Below are 25567 nucleotides of genomic sequence, written 5' to 3' on the forward strand. Positions count from 1 at the left end.
GTAACATCTTTAATGCCTGGTGTCTGCAGCATCAAGTGGACTCCACCGATCCCCCTACGGAGGCGATCCTGGACTTCCTTCAAGACGGACTAGACAGAGGTCTTGCTGCGGCCACACTCAAGGTACACGTAGCGGCCCTGTTCGCCTATCTGGGGAGGCGTTTGTCTCAGGATCCTTTAGTGAGCACCTTTATTAAAGGGGCAACTAGGCTGAGACCGGTGGTGAACACCCCTGTCCACCAATGGGACCTTATTCCGGTCCTGAACGCCCTATGTGGCCAGCCATTTGAACCCCTGGAAGAAGTCTCCCTCAAGTCGCTAACCGGCAAAATGGCGCTGCTATTGGCAGTCACAACTGCCAAACGCGTTAGTGAACTACAAGCTTTGTCCGCTGAGGAGCCATAAACCACCTTTTTCTCTGACCATGTACAGCTTAGGTTCCTCCCTGGGTTTCGTCCCAAGGTGCCATCTGCTGTAAACAGGAACCAACTGATTTCCCTTCCAGTATTTTTTCCTTTCCCTTCTTCTGCTGAAAAAGAAAGATGGCACAAGCTGGATGTGGTTAGATGCCTGCAGATCTACTTGCAGCACTCACCCCTTTAGGCGGACTGAAAACCTATTGGTCAACTACACGGGGAAAAACAAGGGCGCCAAAGCTACAATATCTCGGTGGGTTACCAAGACTATTAGAGTCGCCTATACCGCCTAAGGGCTGTCGGCCCCATCTTTCCTTCATGCCCATTCAACCAGGGCAGTGTCCACTTCACAGGCAGATAGAAGTGCTTTGTCTGTGGACCAAATATGCGCAGCTGCCTCTTGGGCATCTGAATCCACCTTCATTCGGCATTACCGCCTGAAGGACCAAGTGGCAGATTCCACTGCCTTTGCCCAGACCGTTTTAAGTTCGGTCATGGGTTAGTCCCACCCATCTTGGGGACCTGCTTGCTATATCCCCACATTGTGCCGCTGATACGGACGACAGGGAACAAGTGATTATGAAGATAATCTTGTTTCCCTTAGTCCTAACAGCGGCACAAGATTTCCCACCCTGGGAATCATATCTTATGTATAAAACTGTATATAAATGTTATGGAGGTACTTTTGTATTTACACGCAGAGGGGAGGTTCTTGTGCCCTCTTATAGGGCCTGCCACGCATTTGATTGGCTAATTAAATATCCGCCTGTCCTACCAGCACACGGGTAGAAATACCCCACATTGTGCCGCTGTTAGGACTAAGGGAAACATGTGGACTCCCCCGAATGGATTACTGAACACAGATGTGACCCAGGCCCATAGGTATGTTCACCGTCTGAACTTCCGAGTGGCTTGCCAGGACTGGATGCAGTGCAAAAAGCTCTGTGTGGACTAGTTCTAATACTGATGTCAGAAAAAGAAAGCTATCTAAGCTTGGCCAAGTTCTTAATATTACTGATGGTAAGTTCTATGAGGAAACTACAGTGTGTTCATCATGGAGGAGCCGCCTGCTATACACCTCATGGCCTTCACATAATCCTTCTGTCCTAGCTGACCAGGTTATCGGCTCCGCCCACCACCAGTTTGCGCTATTGCTGTCAGTCATTCGCAGAGGCCCCGCCCCCACCTCGATGCAGGACGGTATAAGCTCGCCAAGTGTCAAAGATATCGCTCCACGTGACCACAGCTGGAACACAGACCCGGAAGAGCGGTGAAACGCAGACTGGGAAGAAGATGTCAGAAAGCAAAGATTACTTCCAGGCCTAGCCTCAGGTACAAAGAGGTAGAGTCTAAATCCTAGTGGGCTAAAGGACCTGGTCCCTCTATTGAAAACTGTGTATCTCTAGGGGGCTGAGGGATCTGGTCCTTCTACTCAAAACTAGCTATATCTAGGGGGCTGAGGGACCTGGTCCATCTACTGAAAACTATGTATCTCTAGGGGGAAATTAGATTGTCAGGAGTCCAAAGTGGATCAGCGTTCAGAGAGAACTACTTTCCTGTCCACATGACTTTCGTGGACACCGCACGGAAAGCACACTGACCTCATTATAGTCTATGGGGTCAGTGCTTTCACTGTACACCGCTTGCCAATGAGTTCGGTAGTCCTTTCGGGGAGTCTTCATGTGGATTACCGAACACAGATGTGAACCAGGCCTAGGGTACGTTTACACAGGGTTTTCTCGACCGGAACCTGAGGCGGAGGCCGCCTCAGGTTCCAGACCAAAATACGGGTAGCTGCGACTTGATACCGGTGCAGTAGACCAGCATCCAGTCACGCACTCCGCTCCAGATTAGGTCCAAATAAATTTCCTAATATCTAGGCTGTTCTGACCTAGCTGTTACTAGAACAATGGTTGGGAACAATGGTTATGTGAGGGCACACACAGCCCACCAGAGAGGATCATTTGTTCCACTAAGCAACTCCCCCAGTTTTGTTGACCACCATCCAGACACAGGAGGTACTTTCATTACAAACACCCTTTCTCTGCCTGGACCATTTCCAGGCACTTAGCAAATTTTTTTCTCACAATGCCCATTACATAGCCTGCCATTGACAGCAATCTCTGTCTCTTTCATTTACAGAGGTGTCACAAACAAGACCCCTAGACTGCAACTGAATTGTGTTTAACATTAAATCTAAGTCCTGTTTGGGATCTGATGACTGTTGGGTTCAAGTATGGAGGCCGTGTGCTGAGCCATTCAATCCTGCCTTTGCTGTGGAGCGACACACTGTCCCCTGATGGTGTGATGATCTGGGAGCCATCACATAGGACAGTCGGTCACCCCTAGTAGTGATATGAGGGACACTAACAGCTCAGTGATGTGTATAGGATATCCCATGGCTACATGTGTCGCCTCTTGTGGCAGGGCAGACAACTTATTTTTCAGCAGGATAATGCTCGCCCGCACACAAGGGTTTCCTAGGAATGTCTCCACCAGATTATTACACTTCCTTGACCTGCCCAGTTCCCAGATTTATCGCCCGTGGAGCATTTATGACACACTGTTACCTTATTATATTTGTACACATAAAACGCATGTATGAAACCAAATAAAATTCTGGTCATAAAATAATCCATAAACATGACAGTAATATCGATGTGATTTCATAAATGTTCTAGATGAGATGTTACGTGATCACAGTTGTGGAGTAAAAAATACTGAAAGTATAACATCTACATTTTGGCGTCCCCCTCTAAGGGTCCATTCACACGGAGTAAACGCGCGCTCATTTTGGCAAAATACACGTGTAGAAATAAGACTCCCATTGACTTCAATGACATTTTTTACATGTGTAAAAAAATGCGTCAAAAAACAAACGTGTCGCGTTTTCTACACCAGTAAAAAATGTCATTGAAGTCAATGGGAGTCTTATTTTTACACGTGTATTTTGCCAAAATGAGCGCGCGTTTCCTCCGTGTGAACGGACCCTTACTGTGCAGACGGCACTTATCTTTCAGAAGAAAACTGAGAACACTGGAGATGTGACGTCTTCTCTGACCTATTCCTTATAACCCAGGGCACCTACACCCTGCCACCAGGTCTCTCCTATGTAAAACAGCAGCCGGGTTTAAATGAAGTGCCAGGATCTGCTGTATATGTCTAACAGATGCTGGTGCAATGGAATAGACTGATGCAATTATAAGCATTAGACTTCTCCAATTTTTTTTAAAGTGTAAAATTTCCTTCATAGGTGTCGATGAGACTTGTAGAGGCGTCACTGTGACCTCAGCTCCTTTCTACATCTACATGCCACACACGTGCTTTTATTGGCACCTCTTAAACCAGTCATGACATCTGACTCTAGCAGCGACATGTTCTTCTCCCTAACCCCTGCTTGGTGCCGGTCCCCACGTGGGTTTGCAATAAATGAGTGCTTTGGTGGCAGGGAGCTAAAACCACTGCTCCTCAGGAACAATGCATCCCACCAGCAGCGGTAAAACAATGTGGCCATGAGACCACTGCTCCAGGTGCTGTGGCGCCCTTCTCCCAATATGGAGTCGTAAGCGATCCAAATGGCAATATAATTAGACTGATGGGATTCATTGCCGAGCCCTAACAAGTAGTCTATAACATGGTTATTACTTTATGATGTGTTTTTAGCCATGTCAGCCAGAAGGATGTGGAAGGCGCCATCATGTTCATTGGCTGTATGACTGCTTGTTCATGAGCCAAATGTGAATAATGTGAAGAAATGCTGACACATGTGGCTCCCGGTTTTAGCAGGTATATATAATTCATCTACAATTTTAGACCTCCTGGTCCTTTAACATTTTCTCACTGGTGACAAAGACGGGTGGTGGTCTTGGATGAGTCTTCTGATGCTGGAGAAGCTGGGAGTACTGGGTAAAGTCTTTGCCACAGACAGAACATAGAAAGAGTTCTTCCATAGGATGACATTTCCTATGGGCTACGAGCTCTGATTCGACCTTAAAGCACTTGCCGCAGTCACCGCAGGTGTATTTCTTTTCCCGACAGTGCACTAGCTGGTGGTTGAAGAGGTCATCCGTTTTGGCAAAACCTTTCCCGCACTCAGAGCAGGAGTAGAGCTTTTCTCTAGAGTGCATCTTGCCATGGGTGACCAAACTTGACCGGGCATTAAACCGTCTCCCACACTCGTTGCAGCAGTATGGCTTCTCCCCAGTGTGTGTCCGGCGGTGTATTACAAGAGTGGTGTTGTACCGATAATACTTGCCACATTGTATGCAGGTATAATGTTTGATGCGCAACATGTGCATTGGCTCATGGCGGCTGTATGCTTCACTAGTGGCAAACATTTTCTTGCACTTGGAACAGTACGTGGGGCTCGCGACAGCCGTAGAGGCTATGTCAGTGTGAGACTCGCCCAACCTTCTGCCTTTGGCACCTAAGACGTGTTTATTATGTTGCAGAATATAACTGCTGCTTTTGCTGAGACCTGCCATAGAGGAATATTGCATCTGGAGGTGTTGTCTTGGGGGCTGCAGATTCGGGATTAGGAAGTCTCCATCATCCTTTGGGTTACACTCCATGTTATTGAAAGACTCCATGTAACTGACTGTATCTTTCGATAAGACAGGCTCCTCCTCTATGTCTATGCAGTTTGCAGCCTGCACACTGCCCCTGGACCTGGCACTATCCGCAATATCTTCATCACACAAGACTGTACCTATTGGTACAAAAAAACATTACGTTATTAAATATTACACCCTATATTGACCATACATTATATACCCAAGTGTACAAATGTCTATCTCCACTAGTGGCAAACTGAGAGGGACAGACTCCTTGAACTGTCAGACCCTGGTTTAGTCTCTGGCAGACCGCTAGGCTGAGACTATTCAATGGCTAGCCAGTGGTGACAGCAACTTTACATGAGCGGATCGTCTGTTTGGAAGAATGGCGCATAGCGATCCATTCTGTACTGCAAATGAAATTGGATAATACATCCTAAGTCTTGAGAGGCAAACAGTGTGGACACAAGCCATGAGAAGGTCATGACATGGGCTACGACCCAGATGTCCAGCTACAGGTGAGCTCCTGACTTCACGTCACTACTCTGAAAGAATATCATGATGCTTAGCAAGATGGCAATGGAGGTTGATCATCTTCAGTGATGAGGCCTGCTTTTGTCTTGAATGCAGAGATAGATTGGACTGGATAAGGGTCCTAGGGTATCACGTGGTATAATGTATAGACCGCTCTAGTCTTTATTATAGCTACACTAACAGCTGGGTGTTACACTGATTTCCTTGCAGAACCAGCTATTTCAGCCAGTTTTGAAGAAGACAACTTAAGACCACAAGTTCCTCATGTTACTGTGAGCAGCCTACGTGGCCTAAACATGATACCATGGCCTGCAGCGTCTCCTGACTTGTCTCTCATTGAGCATATATGGGATGTCAACGGTCGGCAATTGCAAAAGGAGCCGACAATAACCCATCTTGATGGGTGCCTAAGTGCACTCCTCAGACAACCATTGATAACTTCACTAACAGCATACCAAGGTGAGTACGTGCGGGGATTTCTGTACGTGATTTCCAGAATTTCTTCTTGGGATTACAATTTCAATGCAGAAGTTCGGAGTTCAGAATGGCAGAACATGAAAATACTCATCCTTAGTACAGACGCTTGTATGTGGGAGCCCTAAGTGGGCCATGGCCATAGTCTACATAGGGCTAAGTCCTGTGGGGGCCCTACAAAGCGCTTTCGCCTATATGGAACATTCTAGATAACATGATGACCTGTATGGGCTATTGTTAGAAAACCTCCTACTTGATATGAATGTTCTGTACAGGGACCACCCTACATTGTTATAGCAGGACTGTCCTGGGGCCAGTATGGAAGGAAATCAGGGCTACTATGAACATATACAGTCTGTGAATGTATAAAATAATGCAACAGTATGACATTTCACCAAAAATGTCTCACCTAACAATTGCCTCCGCTCCTGACTTATTCCCCGCTGCTCCTGTCTGTCAAAAGAAAACCACAAGTGAGAGATACAATGACATGACAGAAACAAACTCCGCCCCCATCACAACGTAGTACCTGTCCTCCAGCTCCAGACCTTCCCCGCTCTGCACAGAGTCTACAGGGAAATAATAGACACTGTAAGTCAAAAAACAGCAGCGGCTCTAGAGAGACATCATGCCATGTAGTGTACATGGGTAACACGGAGAGGACACGGGCTCGTACCTGGTGAGTGGGAAAGCCAGGGGGTCTCCATGATCTTGTGTGCACAGCGATCACTCCAATGTCTACCTGCAAGAAATGGAGAATAAAGTCCTCAATGCCAACAGAAGCCGACAGCAAATCCTAAGAACTATCAGTAATTAGCGCCATCATATTCCGCAGCGCTGTACAGACATTGTGCTCACTGTCCTATATTCTATCTTCCCTATCAGTATGTCTTTGGAGTGTGGGAACAAATACAGGAGAACATACAAACTCCTTGCAGATGTTGTCCTTAGCAAGATTCAAAGCCAGGACTCCAGCGCTGCACGATCGCAGTGTTAACCACTGAGTCACCGTGCTGCTCTAAGTACATCCAATCTACCTGTCAGTCAATGATAAGTTGTCTCTTTATAAATCCATGTCTCCTCCTCTCAACCTGTCAGCGACTGTCTCCTCCTCCTCTCAACCTGTCAGTCACTGTCTCCCCGTCTCTAGCTGTCAGTCTCTGTCTCCTCCTCCCTACCCAGTTGCTGAGGCTCCTCCTCTCTGCCGCGCAGTGGCTTTAGCTCCTCCCCTGCGGTATGTGAGGCTGAGGAGAGAGAGAGTGATGTAGTTACATGGGACTGCATGTTCCATGAGGCTGAGGGAAGAGATTGATGTAGTTACATGGGACTGCAAGTTCCATGAGGCTGAGGGGAGAGAGTGATGTAGTTACATGGGACTGCATGTTCCATGAGGCTGAGGGAAGAGATTGATGTAGTTACATGGGACTGCAAGTTCGATGAGGCTGAGGGAAGAGAGTGATGTAGTTACTTGGGACTGCATGTTCGATGAGGCTGAGGGAAGAGAGTGATGTAGTTACATGGGACTGCATGTTCCATGAGGCTGAGGGAAAAGATTGATGTAGTTACATGGGACTGCACGTTGGATGAGGCTGAGGGAAGAGAGTGATGTAGTTACATGGGACTGCATGTTCGATGAGGCTGAGGGAAGCGAGTGATGTAGTTACATGGGACTGAACGTTGGATGAGTCTGAGGGGGGAGTGATTTAGTTACATGGGACTGCATGTTGGATGAGGCCAAGGGTAGGTGTGATGTAGTTACATGGGACTGCAGATTGGATGAGGCTGAAAAGAGAGTGATGTTTTTTATGGGACTGTATCCCAGAGGTTCTGGGGGATTGGATTGATGTTTAGGGTGGTATAGGAGTCGTTGGCATGGAGGGAGACAGGGTCCTTTGGGTGTTTCTTGCATTTAAGGGGGAGCAGGAGATCTTTGGGGGTACTGCTGCATCTAAGGGGGGAGGCAGTGGTGTGCACAGTATTACATGCCCAGCAGTGTCCCCCCATATACAATATTACATGTCGAGCAGTGCCCCCCCACACACACATTATATCTCCAGCAGTGCCCCCCCCCCCCCCCCCAGTATTATATGTTCCCAACAGCCCCCCTCCAGTGATATTATTCTACACTGTGGTCTCCTCAGACCCCAGAGTATAATAATTGGAGACCCAGGAAAGGTGAATAAAAATAACAAACATTAATACTCGCCTCGCCTTTCCTGGGCATCCTGGCTCCGGCAGTCTTCAGCATCTTCCTGACGTCTCTGTTGAGGCCTGTGATTGGTCCTTAGCAGTCACATGAGGGGACACTAACGTCATTACGCTGCTGCGCTCCATCTGACTGCTGGGGCCTAATCTCAGGCCTCAATCACATGATTGAAGACGACGGAGAGGACGCAGAGAGGTGAGTATATCTATTTATTTTAAGTCACCTCCCCTGGGCTAGTGTCGATTGAAAAAGGGCCTGGCAACATGCCGGTGCCCCTTTTCATTTACAATATATATAGTGGTCGGGGAAAGAGGCTTTCCCCGACTGCTGTCACATAGTGGTACAGGACCCCGACTATCTCCAGCTGACTGCTGGCCCCGTGTCTCATCGGGCCAGGTCACGATCGCTACAGACCTGGCAGTGGGTCTTTGAAGTACTGCTGGTATCTAATGGGGGGCACGGGGGAGTTTGGGGTATTGCTGGCAACTAAAAGAGAAGGACAGCGATCTTTGGTGTGCTTCTAAAGGGGGGGCAGGGTTCCTTACTGGTGCTGCTGGCATCTAAACGGGGGGGGGGGGGGGGGGGGCAGGGGTGCAGTTGGCATTTGAAGGAGTGCATGAGTCCCTTGGATGCTGCTAGCATCTAAGTGGGCAGGGGTCTTTGGGATGCTGCTGGCATCTGAAGAAAGGTAGAGGTCCTCGAGGTGCTGCTGGCATAAAGGGGGAAGTCCTTGGGGTGCTATTAGCATCTAAGGTGGATGCTGTTGGCATGGACAGGGGGAAGGTATCCCTGGCGTGCTTCTGGCAACTAAAAGGGGCAGAGAGCCTGGGGTGTCATCGACATCTAATTATGTTGGCATGCATCCTTGGTGTGCTTGGGCATCTACAGGGGGGGCAGTGTCCTTGCGGTGCTGCTGGCATCTAATGGAGGAGCAAAGGTCCCTGGGGTGCTGCTTGCATGTAATGGTGGGCAGGGTCCCTGGGGGGGCCTGCTACATGCGTTTGTGTGGGATCCCAGGGGTATTGAATTTGTGTGTTGGGGTCCTGGGGTACTGCTTGTATGTGAGAGGGAGTTCTGGAGGTGGTCCCAGGGTGCTGCGACCTGTGTCCTTGTTTGGAGGTCCCTGGGATGAGATGGGATTGTTGTGTTTAGGTTTTTTGGGTGCTGCCTCCATGTAAATGGGGGATTCCTGCAGTGCTGTTTGTATGTGGGTGGGGGTTGTTGTTGGGCCCTGAGATGCTACCACCTGTGTGTGTTTGGGGATGCTCCCTGTGTGTTGGAGAGGTCCGGCACCTGGGGTGTTGCCACCTATGTGTTAGGGTGCTCCTGCTGTATACTGAGGGGGATGGGGGGGGCTTCAGTCCCTGGGGGACCGCCATCTGTAGCCTGAGAGGGGCATGGGGGCTGCCGTCTGTATGCTAGGGGAGATCCAGGACCTGGGGGCTGCCTCCTGTGTGAGCTGTATGCATAAATACTCTGCACTGCTCACTCTCCAACCCTGCAGTGATCACTAGCACCAAACTGATGGTCATTGCTGTATAAAGAGGTTACCCACAATGCAGGGACTCCTTCAGAGCAGGAAGAGTCCCTGCACCAGATGGGGGCGAATCTTAAAACATTACTTTTCTTTTTGTCATAACTGAGTGTAAACCCTTGACTGTGACTCCTGCACTTGGGTTTAGTTGTGGTCAGATTATGACTGCAATTAACTCTTTCTAGTGCATGAGTTAGCAATTCTAACAAATGTCAGGGTCACTTTACTGTCCCTGTATAGCAGGTGGTTTGGGGTATAACAGTCCGTGGAGTCACAGAAAGGCAAAGCCGATAGTGCGCTGAATTCAGCACACTGTTGGTTTTCTAGCGGTGTATTACACTGCATGTGCCCCAGGAGGTGAAAGGTCCTCTTTAAACAACGTAGAACCTGGCACATGTGATCCTGTCTTTCCTCTAGTAACCCCATCACATGAGATGACAGTGGCTGGTTTATTCCATGAAAGCAGGTAATACTAGACCAGGACAGGTAAGTGGGTGGAAGGGAGGGGGTTGATGGACTACGTTGGGAACTAGTGGAGGTGGGTTTTTTGTTTTTTTAAAATATGGATAATGAGGATTGTGCGGATGGTTTTATTTCAATAAAAGATATATTTTTAAAATGTATGTTTGTTTTATTAATATTACTGTAGGTGGAGCTTATCATAAGATATAGGTCTTATACTGAATAACCTATGGAGAATATACCGAGACCATGAACCTACCGGCAGCAACTACAGAATATACCAAGACCATGAACCTACCGGCAGCAACTCCATTCTAGTCAGTTCTGTAGTGAGACAGCTAGATTGGAGTTGCTGTAAGGAGGACCTACCTATAGCAACTACAGAATATACCCAGACCATCATGAACCTACCTGCAGCAACTATATACTGATAAATCAGGCGCACAGCGATACGTCACAATTTACCTCTATATCAGTTATTAATTGCCATATAGTTCCATCATCACTTACAAGAAAGTGGCGCAAGTTATAATAAGTACGTAAGGCTGCGTCAACGCCCTGTTCAGACCATATGGAAAATATATATTTATAAACTATAGCTATATATATGTATACGAGTTTTTATATGTATATATGTCCAGGAATGTGTATTTCCTATATTCTTATTGATAATCATATACATATACAATGTCTCTCTTGGCCAGTTCTGGCTCCTTCCTATAGACAGTCCACTCTCGCTGCTCCTGTAGTGAGGTGACTAGATTGGAGTTTCTGGCGGCAGCTCCTCTAAGCAACTCCATTCTAGTCACCTCAGTACTGAACAGTCTACATTGGAGTTGATTCTAGCAGGTCCTCCCTCCAGCAACTCCAATCTAGTCACCTCACTAGTGAATTGTCTACATTGGAGTTGCTCCTGGTAGTTCCCCCCTCCAGCAACTCCATTCTAGCCCGTTCACTAATGAGGTGACTAGATTGGAGTTGCTGGAGGGAGGACCTACCAGGAGCAACTCCATTCTAGACACAACCCTTTCTCTCCATCTTACCTTCCAGCCTCCATTCACTGCAGCCTTCTCTTCCTGTGTAACTCTGTCTCTGCACTGTCTTGAATAACTCCGCCCACACCAGAGGCTGATCACATGGTCACGACGTCACCGGAAGTCCTTTAGCTCCGCCCACAGCAGATGCTGATCACATGGTCATGACGTCACCGTAAATCCTTTAGCCCACTAGGATTTAGCAGCTACCGGTACAAAGAAGAGAAAGAAGAGCAGAGATCCCGGAATATCAGCGTTATATCAGGGTGAGGGAGGAGCCGGCTGTCATTACTGCCTATTATACCGGGCTTGTACGGCACAACCCTATCAGATCAGACTGTATATTAGACCATTATTATAGTGCACCACACCATAATAATACACTGTACATTATACCAGTATTATACTACACTAGCCCATAATAATACACTGTACATGTTATATTTTATTTTTCTACTGGCCATAACATAATTATGTATAGATAAGCTTATTATATTGCAGCCTCCTATAGAATATTATAATATAGATTATATAACTATACATAATACCCATTATACATACAGATATTTTATATCTACACGTTACACTACAACTTGTCTTATGATATTCTACATATTGATTGTACATAATAAGCTTATTAAGATAAAAGTCTCAATTACATAATACACAACTGTATTACACAACATATTATAATCTACTTCAAGTCATCTATCTGATTATTATATAACATAGTGTTATCACACACAGGTTATACACTACTTACTATTGTAATTACATTGCCGGCACTATACCACTGTACAATATATCACAATAACACTATAGGTTTATTATATAACATATGGTATTTTTTACAGTAATTATATCATTATTACAGTATACTGTACATTATAATTTACTACCATGCGTTATATATATATATATATATATATTATAGTGCATTGTTGTTCATTATCTCATTATTACACTATAAGTTTATTACATAACATATTGTCATTAGATACAGTATTATTACAGTATGGAGGAAAGTCACCAAAACCAGTGTAATATACCGGAGTAATGGAGTCTCTGAGGTACTTATGCTCCAGCGATGAGGAGGTGGGTGATGGATCTGGCCGTGGTCCTCAGGACGTCTTCTTCATTAATATTAATCACTCTCTCTGTGTCCAGACTTACAGATAACCAGAAGTCTCACCTCTGATGTCTTCACCTGTCCAGACTGGTGGCCATGGCCCGTGGTCCGGCCTCTGCTGCATGATGGAGAATAAGACTGAGCAATTCCTGACATCACCTGGTAAGCTGCTAAGACTATCAGGATAGTGTGTGGTAATGTTCAGAAACACTCATGAGGCACAAGACGTAGACCTGTCCTCAGGGTGCCCTGTGGATCCCTCTGGCTTCTGAGCCCAATATGACCTCTACAACACCTACAGTAATGCCAGAGGTCACCTGTATTCTGAGAATAGCCAGGGAGAGCAGTCCAACTATACTGCAGTTTAATACTGCCTGGAGACCATCAGCAAGCTGCTGCTGATAGATCTGCTATTCCTATTCTCCATTCTATTAACCACTTCGGGACCGGCCATAGACTTTATACGTCCAGATAGTGGTTGCCTAGTTCTAACAGGACATACCGGTACGTCCAGTCAGAACACAGTATCTGCACGGAGATCGTGCAGCTACTGAAGCTGGGAGCTGGCTGTAACTTCAGCCGGAGCTCCCAGAGAGATGGCAGGGAAGGTTTATTCTCTGCCCTGCCATCTCGATCGCTCTATATACAGCGCTCAATGAGCACTGTATACACAGCTATGGGCGCCGGGCTCAGTGTCTTGCAAGATCTGCTGGGTCCTACAGGACCCAGATCAGCTCTGCATACTGTGTATACAGCGTGCATCAGGCTGTATTCCTCCTGCAACTGAGGCTAAATGTACCAGCCCCAGTTCCAGGGGAAATCAGCCTCCAATACAAAAAAAAGTGATCAGATGTCCCCAAAGGTCTCTTATCACCTTATGGGGACACAATCTGAAAAAATAATAATAATAAAAATATAATAAAAAAAGTTTTTTGTTTTTTTTAAAAAAATGTAATTAAAATAATAATAATAAAAAAAAATAATACGCTAATAAAACGCCGTTGTTAAAGGTTATACCATAAAAAATTAAAATTTCCGTAACGGAGAAGAAGAACTGTTTTATAAAGTTTTTTAGTGACACTGTTATTAAATAATAAATTGAAAACCAGACACAATTTCCCTCCTATTTTGTTTATATTTTCCCGAATATAAAAAAAAATTAAAACACATTTGAAAATAAAAACATAAAAAATAAAGCCCTATGTGTCCCCGAAAAAAGACGCAACAATTACTGTATATACTTGAGTATAAGCCGACCTGAATATAAGCCGAGGCCCCTAATTTTACCACAAAAAACTGGGAAAACTTATTGACTCGAGTATAAGCCGAGGGAGGGGGGGGGAGAATGCGGCAGCTACTGGAAAATTTCAAAAATTAAAATGATCTGAGTTTTTGAGTGCAGTAGTTGCTGGGTGATGGGGAAGGGGAGGGGGTGTTTTGGTTGTCTGTCTGCCCCTTCCCTGAGCTTGAGGACTGTTTTTTCTTCCCCCACTTGGAATTCAGCCTGGCTGAATATAGGGTATCTGCAGTGCTCCTATTAACCCCTTCCTGATGGAACAGGAGCACTGCAGATCCCCTATATTCAGTAGACCGGGCACTTTTAGACACAGGGATACCCAATGTCCTAATGTGTATGTGTTTCATAGTAATTTTCTACTTCTGTATGTATTCTAGGGAAAGGAGGGATTTAATACTTTTTTTTTTTTTTTTTGCACAATTTCATTGTAGATTCTATACATTAATATTGTGGCTGGTCATAGACTCCCCCCCCCCCCCCCTAAAAAACTAAAAATATTTTATTTTATTTTTTGCTGACTCGAGTATAAGCCGAGGGGGGCTTTTTCAGCACAAAAACTGGGCTGAAAAATTCGGCTTATACTTGAGTATATACTGAGTTGACTGAGACATCGACATAAATGTTACAGCCCTCAAAACCGCACATACAAAATAAACCGAAAATGTGTCTGGTCCTGGACCACAAATTGGCCCGATACTGAAGTGGTTAAGGTCTGCTGCCCCTTCAGACCCCCACCCATTATGAAGTTGTTCTCTGTCCTGAACCACAGCAGCCAAACCAGTGAACTCTTCCACTGCCTAGTATCTATGTGGGGTCTGGCAGTGACAGAGATGATAAGGGCTAGTTCACACAGAAGAATTTAGAGCTGATTTTGAGCTGTTTTCCACCTCCAAATACCTGAAATTTTATTCCTATTGTATGAGGGGGGGGGGGGGGGGGCAGAGACAGATGCTTCATTTATTCTGCACACTGAAAAAAGAAGAGTCCTGCCTGATTGAGCCGTAGAACCTCCGGTGCAATGCTCGCACGATCAGCCCCATTGTTTGAATATTTACACTTGTCTTTAAAGAGAACCTTTCATGTCCTTGGGGCAGCGCTGTACTGTGAGGGGGTGTTCCCAGTTACACCATCAGGAACTCCCTTCTGACAGTGAAGGGCTATCTGTAAATGCACCGATATTTCTTCCCCCGGGGCACATAACGGAAAACCCGACAGTGCGTTGAATTCATTGCACTGTCTGCTTTCTAGCGGTATATAAAACCGCATGTGCCTGAGGACATGACAGGTCATCTTTAACAGTTCTTTCCCTGTCGTCCCACCAGCGGCACAATACGGGGGATTTTCTGCCCCTGTGTGCTGGTAGGACAGGCGGAATTTTTAATTAGCCAAATTATTTACACATGGCTGGCCCCTATAAGAGGGCACAGAGTCCCTTCCCCCACGTGTTTTTTTTCTGTCCTGTGTGACCGGACAGGTGGTGAGGAGGTCCTGTGGCCTCCTGTAGGGGTTGGAAGAAGGTATCTGTTAACCCTTCTTCTTTCCCTTTTTTCTTCCCTTTTCTATCATTCTGAGAGAAAGATTTAGGTTTTGTCTTACCTTCGTCCTCACAGGAAGTATTGTGCCGCTGGTGGGACGACAGGGAATGGATGATTATGTAGATAATCTGTTTTCCCTTAGTCCCAACTGCGGCACAAGGTTTCCCTCCCTATGTTTGCAATAAGGATTGTAAAAAAACAAACAACAACAAAAATGTACATATATATATATATATATATATATATATATATATATATATATATGTATAAAGTTGTCTGTATATTATAAAAACACATTATCTACATACGGTAATAATCCATTAGCATCTTCTATCTCTGACTTTTGCTGTCCCTCTTTTATTCCCCTTGTAAATGAAGAATAAATTGACATGCTGCCAGCCCTGATTGGACAGTATCAGACTATGTAAGGACACACCCCTAACTGTTGACATTCAGTTGTTAAAATTTTTTCTACATTTCCAGGAGTAATAATAAGAGGAACAGCACAACACAAAGTTACTAGATGTCCTGGAAGTATACAAGTATTTCCTAAAACAGCCCTGTTAGGAGAGGTGACGGAGCCGTGTATATGGCGGACTGGAGGCTTGCTGAACACTTTGGTATAATAGTAGATGTTTCAGGTGTCCTGTATATATTCTTACATATCTATAGGAAATTTATCCGACAGAATTGTGGGATTTAGGAATAACTTGTACTTATGATTTATTTTATTGTTATATATTATATTTACTGTGGATTTTGTGTGTATACTAGTGAGATGTATACTAGTGAATGCTTGTATAATAATAGGTGCAATAGTAGCGGGTGATTTCATACTCGAGTGCTTATATACTAGTGAGATGTGTATCCGTGAGCGCTTGTACATTAGTGAATGCCTGTATACTACTGAGTGCTTATATACTAGTGAGATCTATATTAGTGAATACTTGTATATTAGTGAGTTGTTGTATACTAGTGAATGCTTGCATACTAGTGAGATGTATATCCGTGAGTACTTGAATATTAGTGAATGCCTGTATACTAGTGAGCGCTTGTATACTAGTGACATTTGGTCATTTTTTTGTGCATTTTTTTCCTAAAATTTTTCAAACAATTGCTGCTTGTCAACATTACTGTTCTGCTATACACTTTAATACCACGTCCCTAATTGTGTAGGTCCGGGTCTCTGACCCATGCAGATCTGGGCTCCACTAGACCTCTGGATGACCTCCTATGCTATCTAAGACATTTGCAGATCTTTTCAGTCCTTGTATTTCCAGCAGATCTCATTAACATCCAGGAAACTTGAAGGATAAGTCACCGCCTTGATTTCCTTGTCATGTTCCTCAGATCATTCCTGAACAATGCTTGCAATGAGCCAGGAGGATTATCCTGCCATTAGGGGGCAGCACTGTGGTGATGGGGGTACTTGGTGTATAAATGATAATCAATGTTATATACTTCACCTCTCAGTAGTTTGAAGTCGTGGCTAATGGTATATGGCATCCTTGTTATAGTAGCTTGCAGTTTTGAGGGATCAGGGTATAGAGACAAAGAGAAGGACTTGTGACTCTTTCTTCTGTATTTTTGCACATTTCGACTCCAGCTCCCTGCTCGGCTATTTGGGAAGTCACATAAAAGTGAATGAAAAGAGTGGTGCATGCAGGGCGTACTCGTCATTCATGGTAGCCCCAGTATGTATCTTATCCTCAAGAAATTGTGGGTTCTAGAGGTGGGACCCCCAACTATGGGGCATTTATGGCATATTCTTTGGATATGCCATAGATGTCCCAAATCCCTTTAACAAGGAGAAATTCTACAAATGGAATACTACTTGACCAACAAGTCTGTCTCAGTGAAAGTCAGTAAAAACTTTCTTGCAAATGACTATATCTGACATTTACATGGCTGAATTATATGCAGCTGTGAGTGTCAAGGGTTAAATTATATGAGAGATCGACAGAACCCGGAAACCATCTCTGATGGCAGCGCCTCCTGAGATACCGACCTTATGGATTTCACCTACACAAGGAGGGACATTGAAGAATAAGTGCCGGAGATGTCCTTCAGGTGACCTTCATTGGGTTCCCCCTTATACTAAAGAAACCTGCTTGATGTAAGTGCTTTCTCTTCAGATACAGAGCTGCGCCCCAATAGGAAACTCATTTCTAAGCAAAAAGTATATTTAAAAAAAATCTTTACTGGTTGCAGCAACTTCTTCAGTTTATTATGGAACCCCTACACAGTGAAGAGGAAGATTGTAAGGAAAAGCTTTGATCAAGGCTCCAGAAAGCGTATAGCATTGTACCCACCATTAGGTCTTGTGAAGACTAGAAGAACAACTGGAAAGAAGTAACCGACAGTAGAAGCAACAGTCAATGGTAGAAGCTCCAGTCAACAGTAGAAGGACTAGTCACCGGTAGGAGCCCCAGTCAACAGTAGAAGGACTAGTCAATGCTAGAGGCACCAGTCATTGGTAGAAGCCCAAGTCAAGGGTAGAAACACCATTCAACTGTAGAAGCACTAGTCAACGGTAGAAGCACCACTCATTGGTAGAAGGACCAGCTTTGTTATACCTCATGGTAACAGATGGAAGAGGTTTTATATTCAGTCCTGTCATAGTGAAATGTATGACAAACATCACAGAGCTGAAGCAACCAGCAAACCATCTTAAAGGGTCATCTTCCGTCTCAACAAGAAGATACCGTCTCAGTGTCCTTTGCAGCATGCTCATGTACAGACTGTTCAATGCGAAGTACATCAATAAATGCGAATGTGTGTTCAATTGCTTATTCACATAATGAAACAACCTCCATAGTATAGTGTAGGTAGACATGGCCTAGAGTTTAGGATTTAGGTGAATGCGGGAGCTTTACCAATATAACTACTTACCTTATATTTCTTTCTAACAGGTATTTGAAAAGTCATCACGGAGCTAGAAGACATCAACTTTCCTATGACACTAGATGAAGGTTGGTCAATCCACCAAGAAAGTAAAACATTAAAAAAAGAACAAAAATGAGTCTCTGCTTACATGAAGAGTCCGCTTCAAAGGAAGTTGAAAAAGAGAAGGAAGAAGACAAGCTAAAAGATTGTCTCATGGTGGAGTCATGTGAAGGAAAAAACCCTGTAGATGTTGATCTTCATGAAAATACAGATCCTGAAACCAACATTTCATATAAGGATGATGATAAAGAACAAGGCTTAAAAGATGAAGAAGACCATTCAGATGCCGACATCGATTCAATCACACATCCTACCCAACAATATTCATCTCATATTAAGGAAGAACCAGTCTCATTTGATGGAGGAAATCCTGATGAAGTCGGAATGTATACACCCCCAGATGGTATCCAGTGTCCAACTACTCGTATTAAGGAAGAACCAGTCTTACAGGACGGAGAAAACCTCACAGAACCAAACATTTCTACGTGCTTGGATCATACGGAACCATATCTATCTTCTAATATTAAGGAAGAACCTATCTTGTATGAAGAAAAAAACCTGGAAGCGGCAGATAATACACAATATTCACCTCCTTGTATTAAGGATGAATCCACCTCATATAATGAAGAAAATCTCACAGACCATATACACTATTCAACTATTCATATCAAGGAGGAACCAGTCTTGTGTGGAGGAGATGTCATAGACCCTGAAATGTATAAAACCACATATCATACACAATATCAATCTACTCAAATGAAGGAAGAAAATGATGAAGGAAACATCAAAGACACAGTTGGTAATACATCTGCAGATCATACAGACCCGTGCCAACCTGGTCAATGTAAAGAGGAACCGGTATGTCCCCAAGATGTTCACAAACCCATAGAGCTTATTAAAGATCATCTAATCTTCTACGATGAAGGGAAACTTGCAGGCAACAGTATTCATTCTTTTACAATTACTGGTGAGTATATTGAAGGAATCGATGAAACCAAAGAGAAGAAGAACGTCCAAGAAATCAGATCTGCTTCTCCTCGCCTCGAGACATCTAAGACCACGTATACCTGTCCTGTATGTAAGAGAGGTTTTAATAACCATGGCAATCTCGTGAGACATCGGGAGACACATAAAGGAAAGAAAATGACTTGTACAGAGTGCGGGGCTGACTTCTGTAATAAAACCGATCTCTCGGCACACGTACGGACGCACAAAACAAGTAGAAGTTTATACTGTACAGAATGTGATAAGGTATTTGCTAGCAACTCTCATCTGATCATCCACGAGAGAATTCACACAGGGGAGAAGCCGTTCCCATGTGCAGAATGTGGGAAACGGTTTTCCAATAAGTCCAATCTAGCCGAACACATGAGGGTCCATACGGGATCAAAACAATTCTGTTGCACGGTTTGTGGGAAATCATATGCACGGAAGGACAACCTTGTCAGCCACCAGCGAATTCACGAGGTGGAAGTGACATTCACGTGTCCCAAATGTGGCCGCAGCTTTGCGGACGAGCACAAGTTCATCCGACATCAGAAATTCCATACGATGGACCGACCCTTCTCTTGTAGCCTTTGCGTGAAACGTTTCACCCATAAGGCTCTGCTCCTTAGGCACGAGCGGACCCACTTAGATATGAAACCATTCCTCTGCTCAGACTGTGGGAAGTGTTTCCTTAAACAAGGTGAACTGCTGAAGCATCAGAGATCTCACACTGGAGAGAAACCATTCGCTTGTGTCGAATGTGGAAAGTGTTTTAGCAAAGGGTCAGGTCTCATAAACCACAAAAAAATCCACACCAATGAAAAACCTTTTGCGTGTCCTGAGTGTGGTAATAGATTCAAGCAGAAGAACAACCTTGTTAGACACCAGAGAGTCCACACCGTGCAGAAACCTTATACCTGTGCCGAGTGCGGGAAAGGATTTACCACCAAGTCAAACTTTAACATCCATCAGAGAATACATACTGTGAGAAGACAGATCTCCTGCCCTGAGTGCAGCAAACATTTCCCATATAAAAGCAAACTCAAGGAACATCTGGAAAGTCACAAAAAAAGCAATGACCTACAGCTAAACTAAGCTTCAGTCCCTCATCTATCCCTACCAAGATGGTCATAGACGTTGGGTAAAAAACCATCAGCATTCAGTGGTACAAATACTTGTAGACATGGTTGAAAAACAACATCAGCCAAAAAGTTCCCCCCCCTCCCCCCAGGTGTCACATGTATGATCACTTATAATATTTCATCGGCCATCTATATCATAAATGTCAGATTATTTCCAAATGGGAGCCAGAGTGTCGTCATAGGTCGTTTTGATGGAACACTTGACCGATTGAAGTTGTCCGTTTCCATGGATGTTTATATCATGTCTATGTCTGACTTTATTCTATACATCACCATTTTGTATTATTACTCTCTTGACTGTTATTATTGCGTTGACCAGACAAGAGCTCAGAGCGCCGGCTGTGGAATTGTATCAATGCAAACAAGGGTTAATGACCTCCACCCAATATCGCATTGGTATGACGTATCAATCTGTCTTCTGTGATGACAATAAATATTTTTTTTTATTTTTATTAATATATAAAGCTTTTCCTTTGTCTTATTATTACCAGCGTGGGAAATCTATGAATCTTTTGTTTCAAAGGATAGCAAAAAAAACCATGAGGCTGATGCCAATCGCTAATTTGTTAATCTAAATCTGATGTAATCCATCCTATCTTGTCCCACCATAACAATCTCTGGACTTTCTGATTAACTTAAATAAGTTCTCCAGTAAAAACAAATGGTAGAATTTATGTGCAGGTAGCCTGGGGTCAGGCACAGAAATCCTGGACAGACCCTGACTCTACCTGCGCTGTGGGCAGCTGAAGACCTCGTCGTTCACACCTCATCATGGGACGTTCTAGTTTAGTAGTGTGGGAATAAAGTGGCCACAGCCATGGTGGTGCTACAGGAAATGGGTTGTGGAACTTCAGTATGTTACGTTATATAAAAGCAGGTAGAATAGATGTTTAAAACCCTCTTGACTCAGGCAAGAATGCATGTGTTCTACATATGGAAGGGGAAGAAAGCTTCTACCAGACACGTGTAGTGGTAGCCTTGGGCATGTTGGAATACAACAGCTCGATCCTTGTTTTCCGGAAAAAAGTTGGGACCCTGAAATCCATTTGATGCTTGGCCAGTCCCACGAAAAGTGCTATGTTTATTTGTCAGTCCAATAAAGTTGAATGGAGTGAATCTGATTCTTGTAGACCTTGAGGAAGGTCTGCAAGAAGAACTGTTCAACACCATTGTTCTCCTGATGCTGATATATAGAAGTTGTCATATATGTGCCCCGTGCATGTAAGAACTAACCTGTGAGTCATGTAAAATATTGATCATACAACTGTATTCCCAGAATGACATCTGGTACCGATGGTGTCACCGGAGACTTGGTTTTAGAGGATTGTACATATGAAATATTTCTTGAACCAGTGTCATTTCCTCCTTTTGAAGCAATCTGTATTCATTGTGTTTTATTATTCAACAGATAAGACCAACCGAGTAAACCAGAAAACAGACCCCTTTGTGTCTTCATCGGTTCACACCAGCTCCAACTTATGTAGTAAATCTACAGGAGTAAAATGCAGAACAAAGTCTGGACCATATTTCACAAATACTGAAAAGAACATGGCCGATCATACCATGGCTCCTGAAGAAGAGCAACTCAGAAGCATCAAGACCTCTCCATCTGGCCTAGTTGAAGAAGAATCTTATATTAAAGATGAGGAAGACTCCTGGGACTATAACCCATCAGCTACTAATGTCTGTACATCCAGAGAGGATGCACAACTACATCCATCTCATATCAAGGAGGAACCAGATTCATGGGAAGATGGAGAACTTATAGACACTAATATTTATATACAGTATTCTTCTGCTCATATTAAAGATGAACCAGTCTTACATGATGGAGGAACCCTCACAGATCAACATCCATCTACTGATGTTAAGGAGGAACCACTCTCATGTGCTCTTACAGACACCACCATTTATACACAACATTTTAAGGAGGAACCAGCCTCAAGTGGAGGAGGAAACATCGCAGGTTCCATCTGTGATGCATCAACACACCTTACACTACAATATTCTCCTACTCATATCAAGGAAGAATCAATATTACGGGAAGGCTGCAGCTTGGCGGAGAACGAGATATATGCTTTTACTTATACCGGAGAGTACATAGAAAGTAATGAGGCTACTGCAGATAGCAAGAAGCCCCCACAACTAGTGCAAGGAAGCAAGTACATGAAATTCATGTCTTCATCTTCACAAAATACGAAGACGATGTACACGTGCCCTGTTTGCCAAAGAAGTTTCAACAACCATGGAAATCTTGTAAAGCACCGAGACGCCCACAAAGGAAAGAAACCAACTTGTTCTATCTGCTGGGAACAATTTCTCTCTCAGTCAGATCTCTTTGTGCACCAGATCCAGTCCCACAAGATTGACAAATCAACGAGAGACCTTCCGAAAGCAAGAAAATCAACTTGCTCAAAGTGCGGAGCTAAGTTCTCCTTCAAGGCGGATCTGTTGGCACATAGGAAGGTCCATAAAATTGACAGATGCCTCTTTTGCTCCCAATGCAAGACCTGGACTTGTTCTGACTGCGGGAGGTGTTTTGTCGATGAAAACAAATTTTTAAAACATCAGAGATTTCACGCCATAGAAAAGCCATTTTCCTGTTCCATCTGTGGGAAATGCTTCACCCACAATGCCGATCTTATCATACACCAGCGTTCCCATAATAATGAAACGCTGTATATTTGCAATGATTGTGGAAAGTGTTTTATCCGCCATGGACAACTTTTAAAGCATCAGAGAACTCACACAGGAGAGAAACCATTTCCGTGCTCCGATTGTGGCAAATCTTTTAGTACAGGATCTGGGCTTATAAACCACAAAAAGATCCACACCAACGAAAAGCCATACGGGTGCTCAGAGTGCAGCAGTAGCTTCAAGCAGAAGGCCCATCTGATCATTCACCAAAGAGTCCACACTGGAGAGAAGCCATACATATGTCCTGACTGTGGCAAAGGCTTCACCACCAAGACAAACTATAATATGCACCGTAAAATCCACACCGTCAGGCGGCAGCTCTCCTGTGTACAGTGTGGGAAAGATTTTCCTTATAATAGTCAATTAAAGGAGCATTTAAAGAGTCATGGACTCCCAAACTGACCAACATGGTCCAAACAATTTGTAGCATAATTGTACATGGGGCATAAATAGTATATACAGGTAAACACAAACCAATAAGAAGTGCATGATGGACATGACTACAATATTAACGTCTTTGTATTTTCTACATACAGTCTGGTTATAATATTGGCTCTTTGTATCTCCAGTACTTAGATCGTGTCAATAAATGTCTTTTCTTTCATGGTGGCTGTGGTTAACCACCATGTCTTCCTTCAGTACTTGACAAAGCTGCAGGATTGGTAAAATCTACTTGCCAGAGAAGAAGCATTTAGGCGATGACGTTATCAGGAAGGGTTATCAGTTTCATTGAAATCCCACCAGCTACTGGCTGGCGATGACGTACAATGGGCAGGTGAAGTGGGATAAACAAGGTTGGAAACCGGACTGCCTGATATTTCATGATACTGTAAATGTACAGGCTTTTCTTTAGTAGAGATGAGCAAACACTTTTCGGAACAGCTATTCCGAACAGCACGCTCCCATAGAAATGAATGGAAGCGGCCGGCACGCGGGGGGTTAAGCGGCCGGCACGCGGGGGGTTAAGCGGCCAGCCGCCGGCAAAGTCTGCGTGCCAGGTGCTTCCATTCATTTCTATGGGAGTGTGCTGTTCGGATCAGCTGATCCGAACAGTGTTCGCTCATCTCTATTCTTTAGCACTTATGGGGTCCTAAAATGACCTGACAAGTTCCCTTTAGGCCTGAAGGTGTTTTGGGCATGTACCCATCACAGGACATGGTAAGTAGAGTCTCAATTCTACAACCAACACATGACTACATTGCCAACCATGAAATATAGTATTATACAATATGAAAGGAGTCAGCGATGGACTACGATAACTGAGGCGGACATGTTGTGTATAGTGTTTCGTAGGCCCTACATTTCTGTGCGCCTTCTGAATGGAGGTATATTTATATGGCTATATATGTAGGGTTGTATATGCTGTATACAGGTATTCTGCTAAGGTGATCTTATAACTATGCTATCAATAAACAACTATGACTCTCCTGTATTTATTGCACAATGTAGTCAGAGTCATATCTTCAACCAAGAGGAGCTAAAGGAAGAAGTATGTTCTCCCCGTGTTTGCATGGGTTTCCTCCGGGTACGCCGGTTTCCTCCCACACTCCAAAGACATACTGACAGGGAATGTAGATTGTGAGCCCTATAAGACAGTGACTGTCAATGTCTGTAAAGCGCTGCGGAATATGATAGCGCTATATAAGTAAGCATAATAAATAAGAAGTACAAGATCAAGGAACATGGGGTCAGGGAGCAGGAAGTAGCATGAAGGGACTAATAGAGGAGTGCAGGAACAGCACATGGCGACATAGATATAAGGGACATGGCCAAAGAAGATAAGTAAGGACAATGGGGAGAAGGTAGCCGGGAATAAGGAGAAGGCAGAGAGGGGACAAGGGAAGTAAAGAAGGGGGATAAGGAGAGACCAAAGGGAATTTAGGAAAGTATGTGAGGTTGTGAGCTGGGCTGGAAACATGGAGGTGAGACGGTCACATTACTTCCACCATGATGTGTTGATAACTTCATGGATGTGACAAAGCCTTAAAGGGCCAGTATACTGGTTGTGAAAGTGAGTCCCTTTAAGACTATTTAGATCCTACGTTGTCACCTTTTTTTGGTGCATTAACACTAGGAGAGGCATCAGAATGAGGAGGCAGAAGGTAAACCAAAGAGAGGGGTAAAAGGCAGAAGAACAGGGGAAGGAGCGCAGATAAGAATAGTATTGGAAGTGGTGAGGGGATGGGAACATGGAGGTGAAGATGTGAGGCAGGGATCTCGGGCAGGACAGAAAAGAGGACATGGAAGGGGCCAAGAATGAGGGAAAGAGGGTACGAGGAGAAAACAAGAACGCTTACAGGCGGCATTACTTCTGACTATCACAAGGCAGCGCTTCTATGTATAGTGAACGTTATCCAATGTACGTAGAGAATTCATCTGCATAGTGACTGTAGCATTGTTATTAGAGATGAGCGAACACTAAAATGTTCGAAATTCGATTCGAACAGCCGCTCAATGTTCGTGTGTTCGAACGGGTTTCGAACCCCATTATAGTCTATGGGGAACAGATACTCGTTAAGGGGGAAACCCAAATCCGTGTCTGGAGGGTCACCAAGTCCACTATGACACCCCAGGAAATGATGCCAACACCTCTGGAATGACACTGGGACAGCAGGGGAAGCA

At 44.3% G+C, this 25567-nt stretch overlaps 2 protein-coding genes across 2 annotated transcripts; one reads left to right on the top strand and one right to left on the bottom strand.

The window, feature by feature from the left end:
- Positions 1–3665: 3665 nt before the first annotated feature.
- LOC142183070 (uncharacterized) lies at positions 3666–11267 on the bottom strand. The gene is made up of 5 exons (XM_075257977.1): positions 11222–11267; positions 6653–6718; positions 6506–6545; positions 6386–6429; positions 3666–5123 (listed from the first exon to the last, which is right to left on the bottom strand). Exons 2-5 carry the CDS (start codon positions 6681–6683, stop codon positions 4225–4227), a joined length of 1014 nt encoding a protein of 337 aa, XP_075114078.1. The 5' UTR covers positions 6684–6718; positions 11222–11267; the 3' UTR covers positions 3666–4224.
- A 127-nt stretch (positions 11268–11394) lies between these two features.
- LOC142219176 (uncharacterized) lies at positions 11395–23536 on the top strand. The gene is made up of 4 exons (XM_075288127.1): positions 11395–11478; positions 12380–12503; positions 18086–20199; positions 21657–23536. The coding sequence occupies exons 3-4, from the start codon at positions 18192–18194 to the stop codon at positions 23345–23347; spliced, it is 3699 nt and encodes a 1232-aa protein (XP_075144228.1). The 5' UTR covers positions 11395–11478; positions 12380–12503; positions 18086–18191; the 3' UTR covers positions 23348–23536.
- The last annotated feature ends 2031 nt before the right edge of the window (positions 23537–25567 follow it).

The sequence above is a fragment of the Leptodactylus fuscus genome, chromosome 10, assembly GCF_031893055.1.
Source record: "Leptodactylus fuscus isolate aLepFus1 chromosome 10, aLepFus1.hap2, whole genome shotgun sequence".
Taxonomy (NCBI): Eukaryota; Metazoa; Chordata; class Amphibia; order Anura; family Leptodactylidae; genus Leptodactylus; species Leptodactylus fuscus.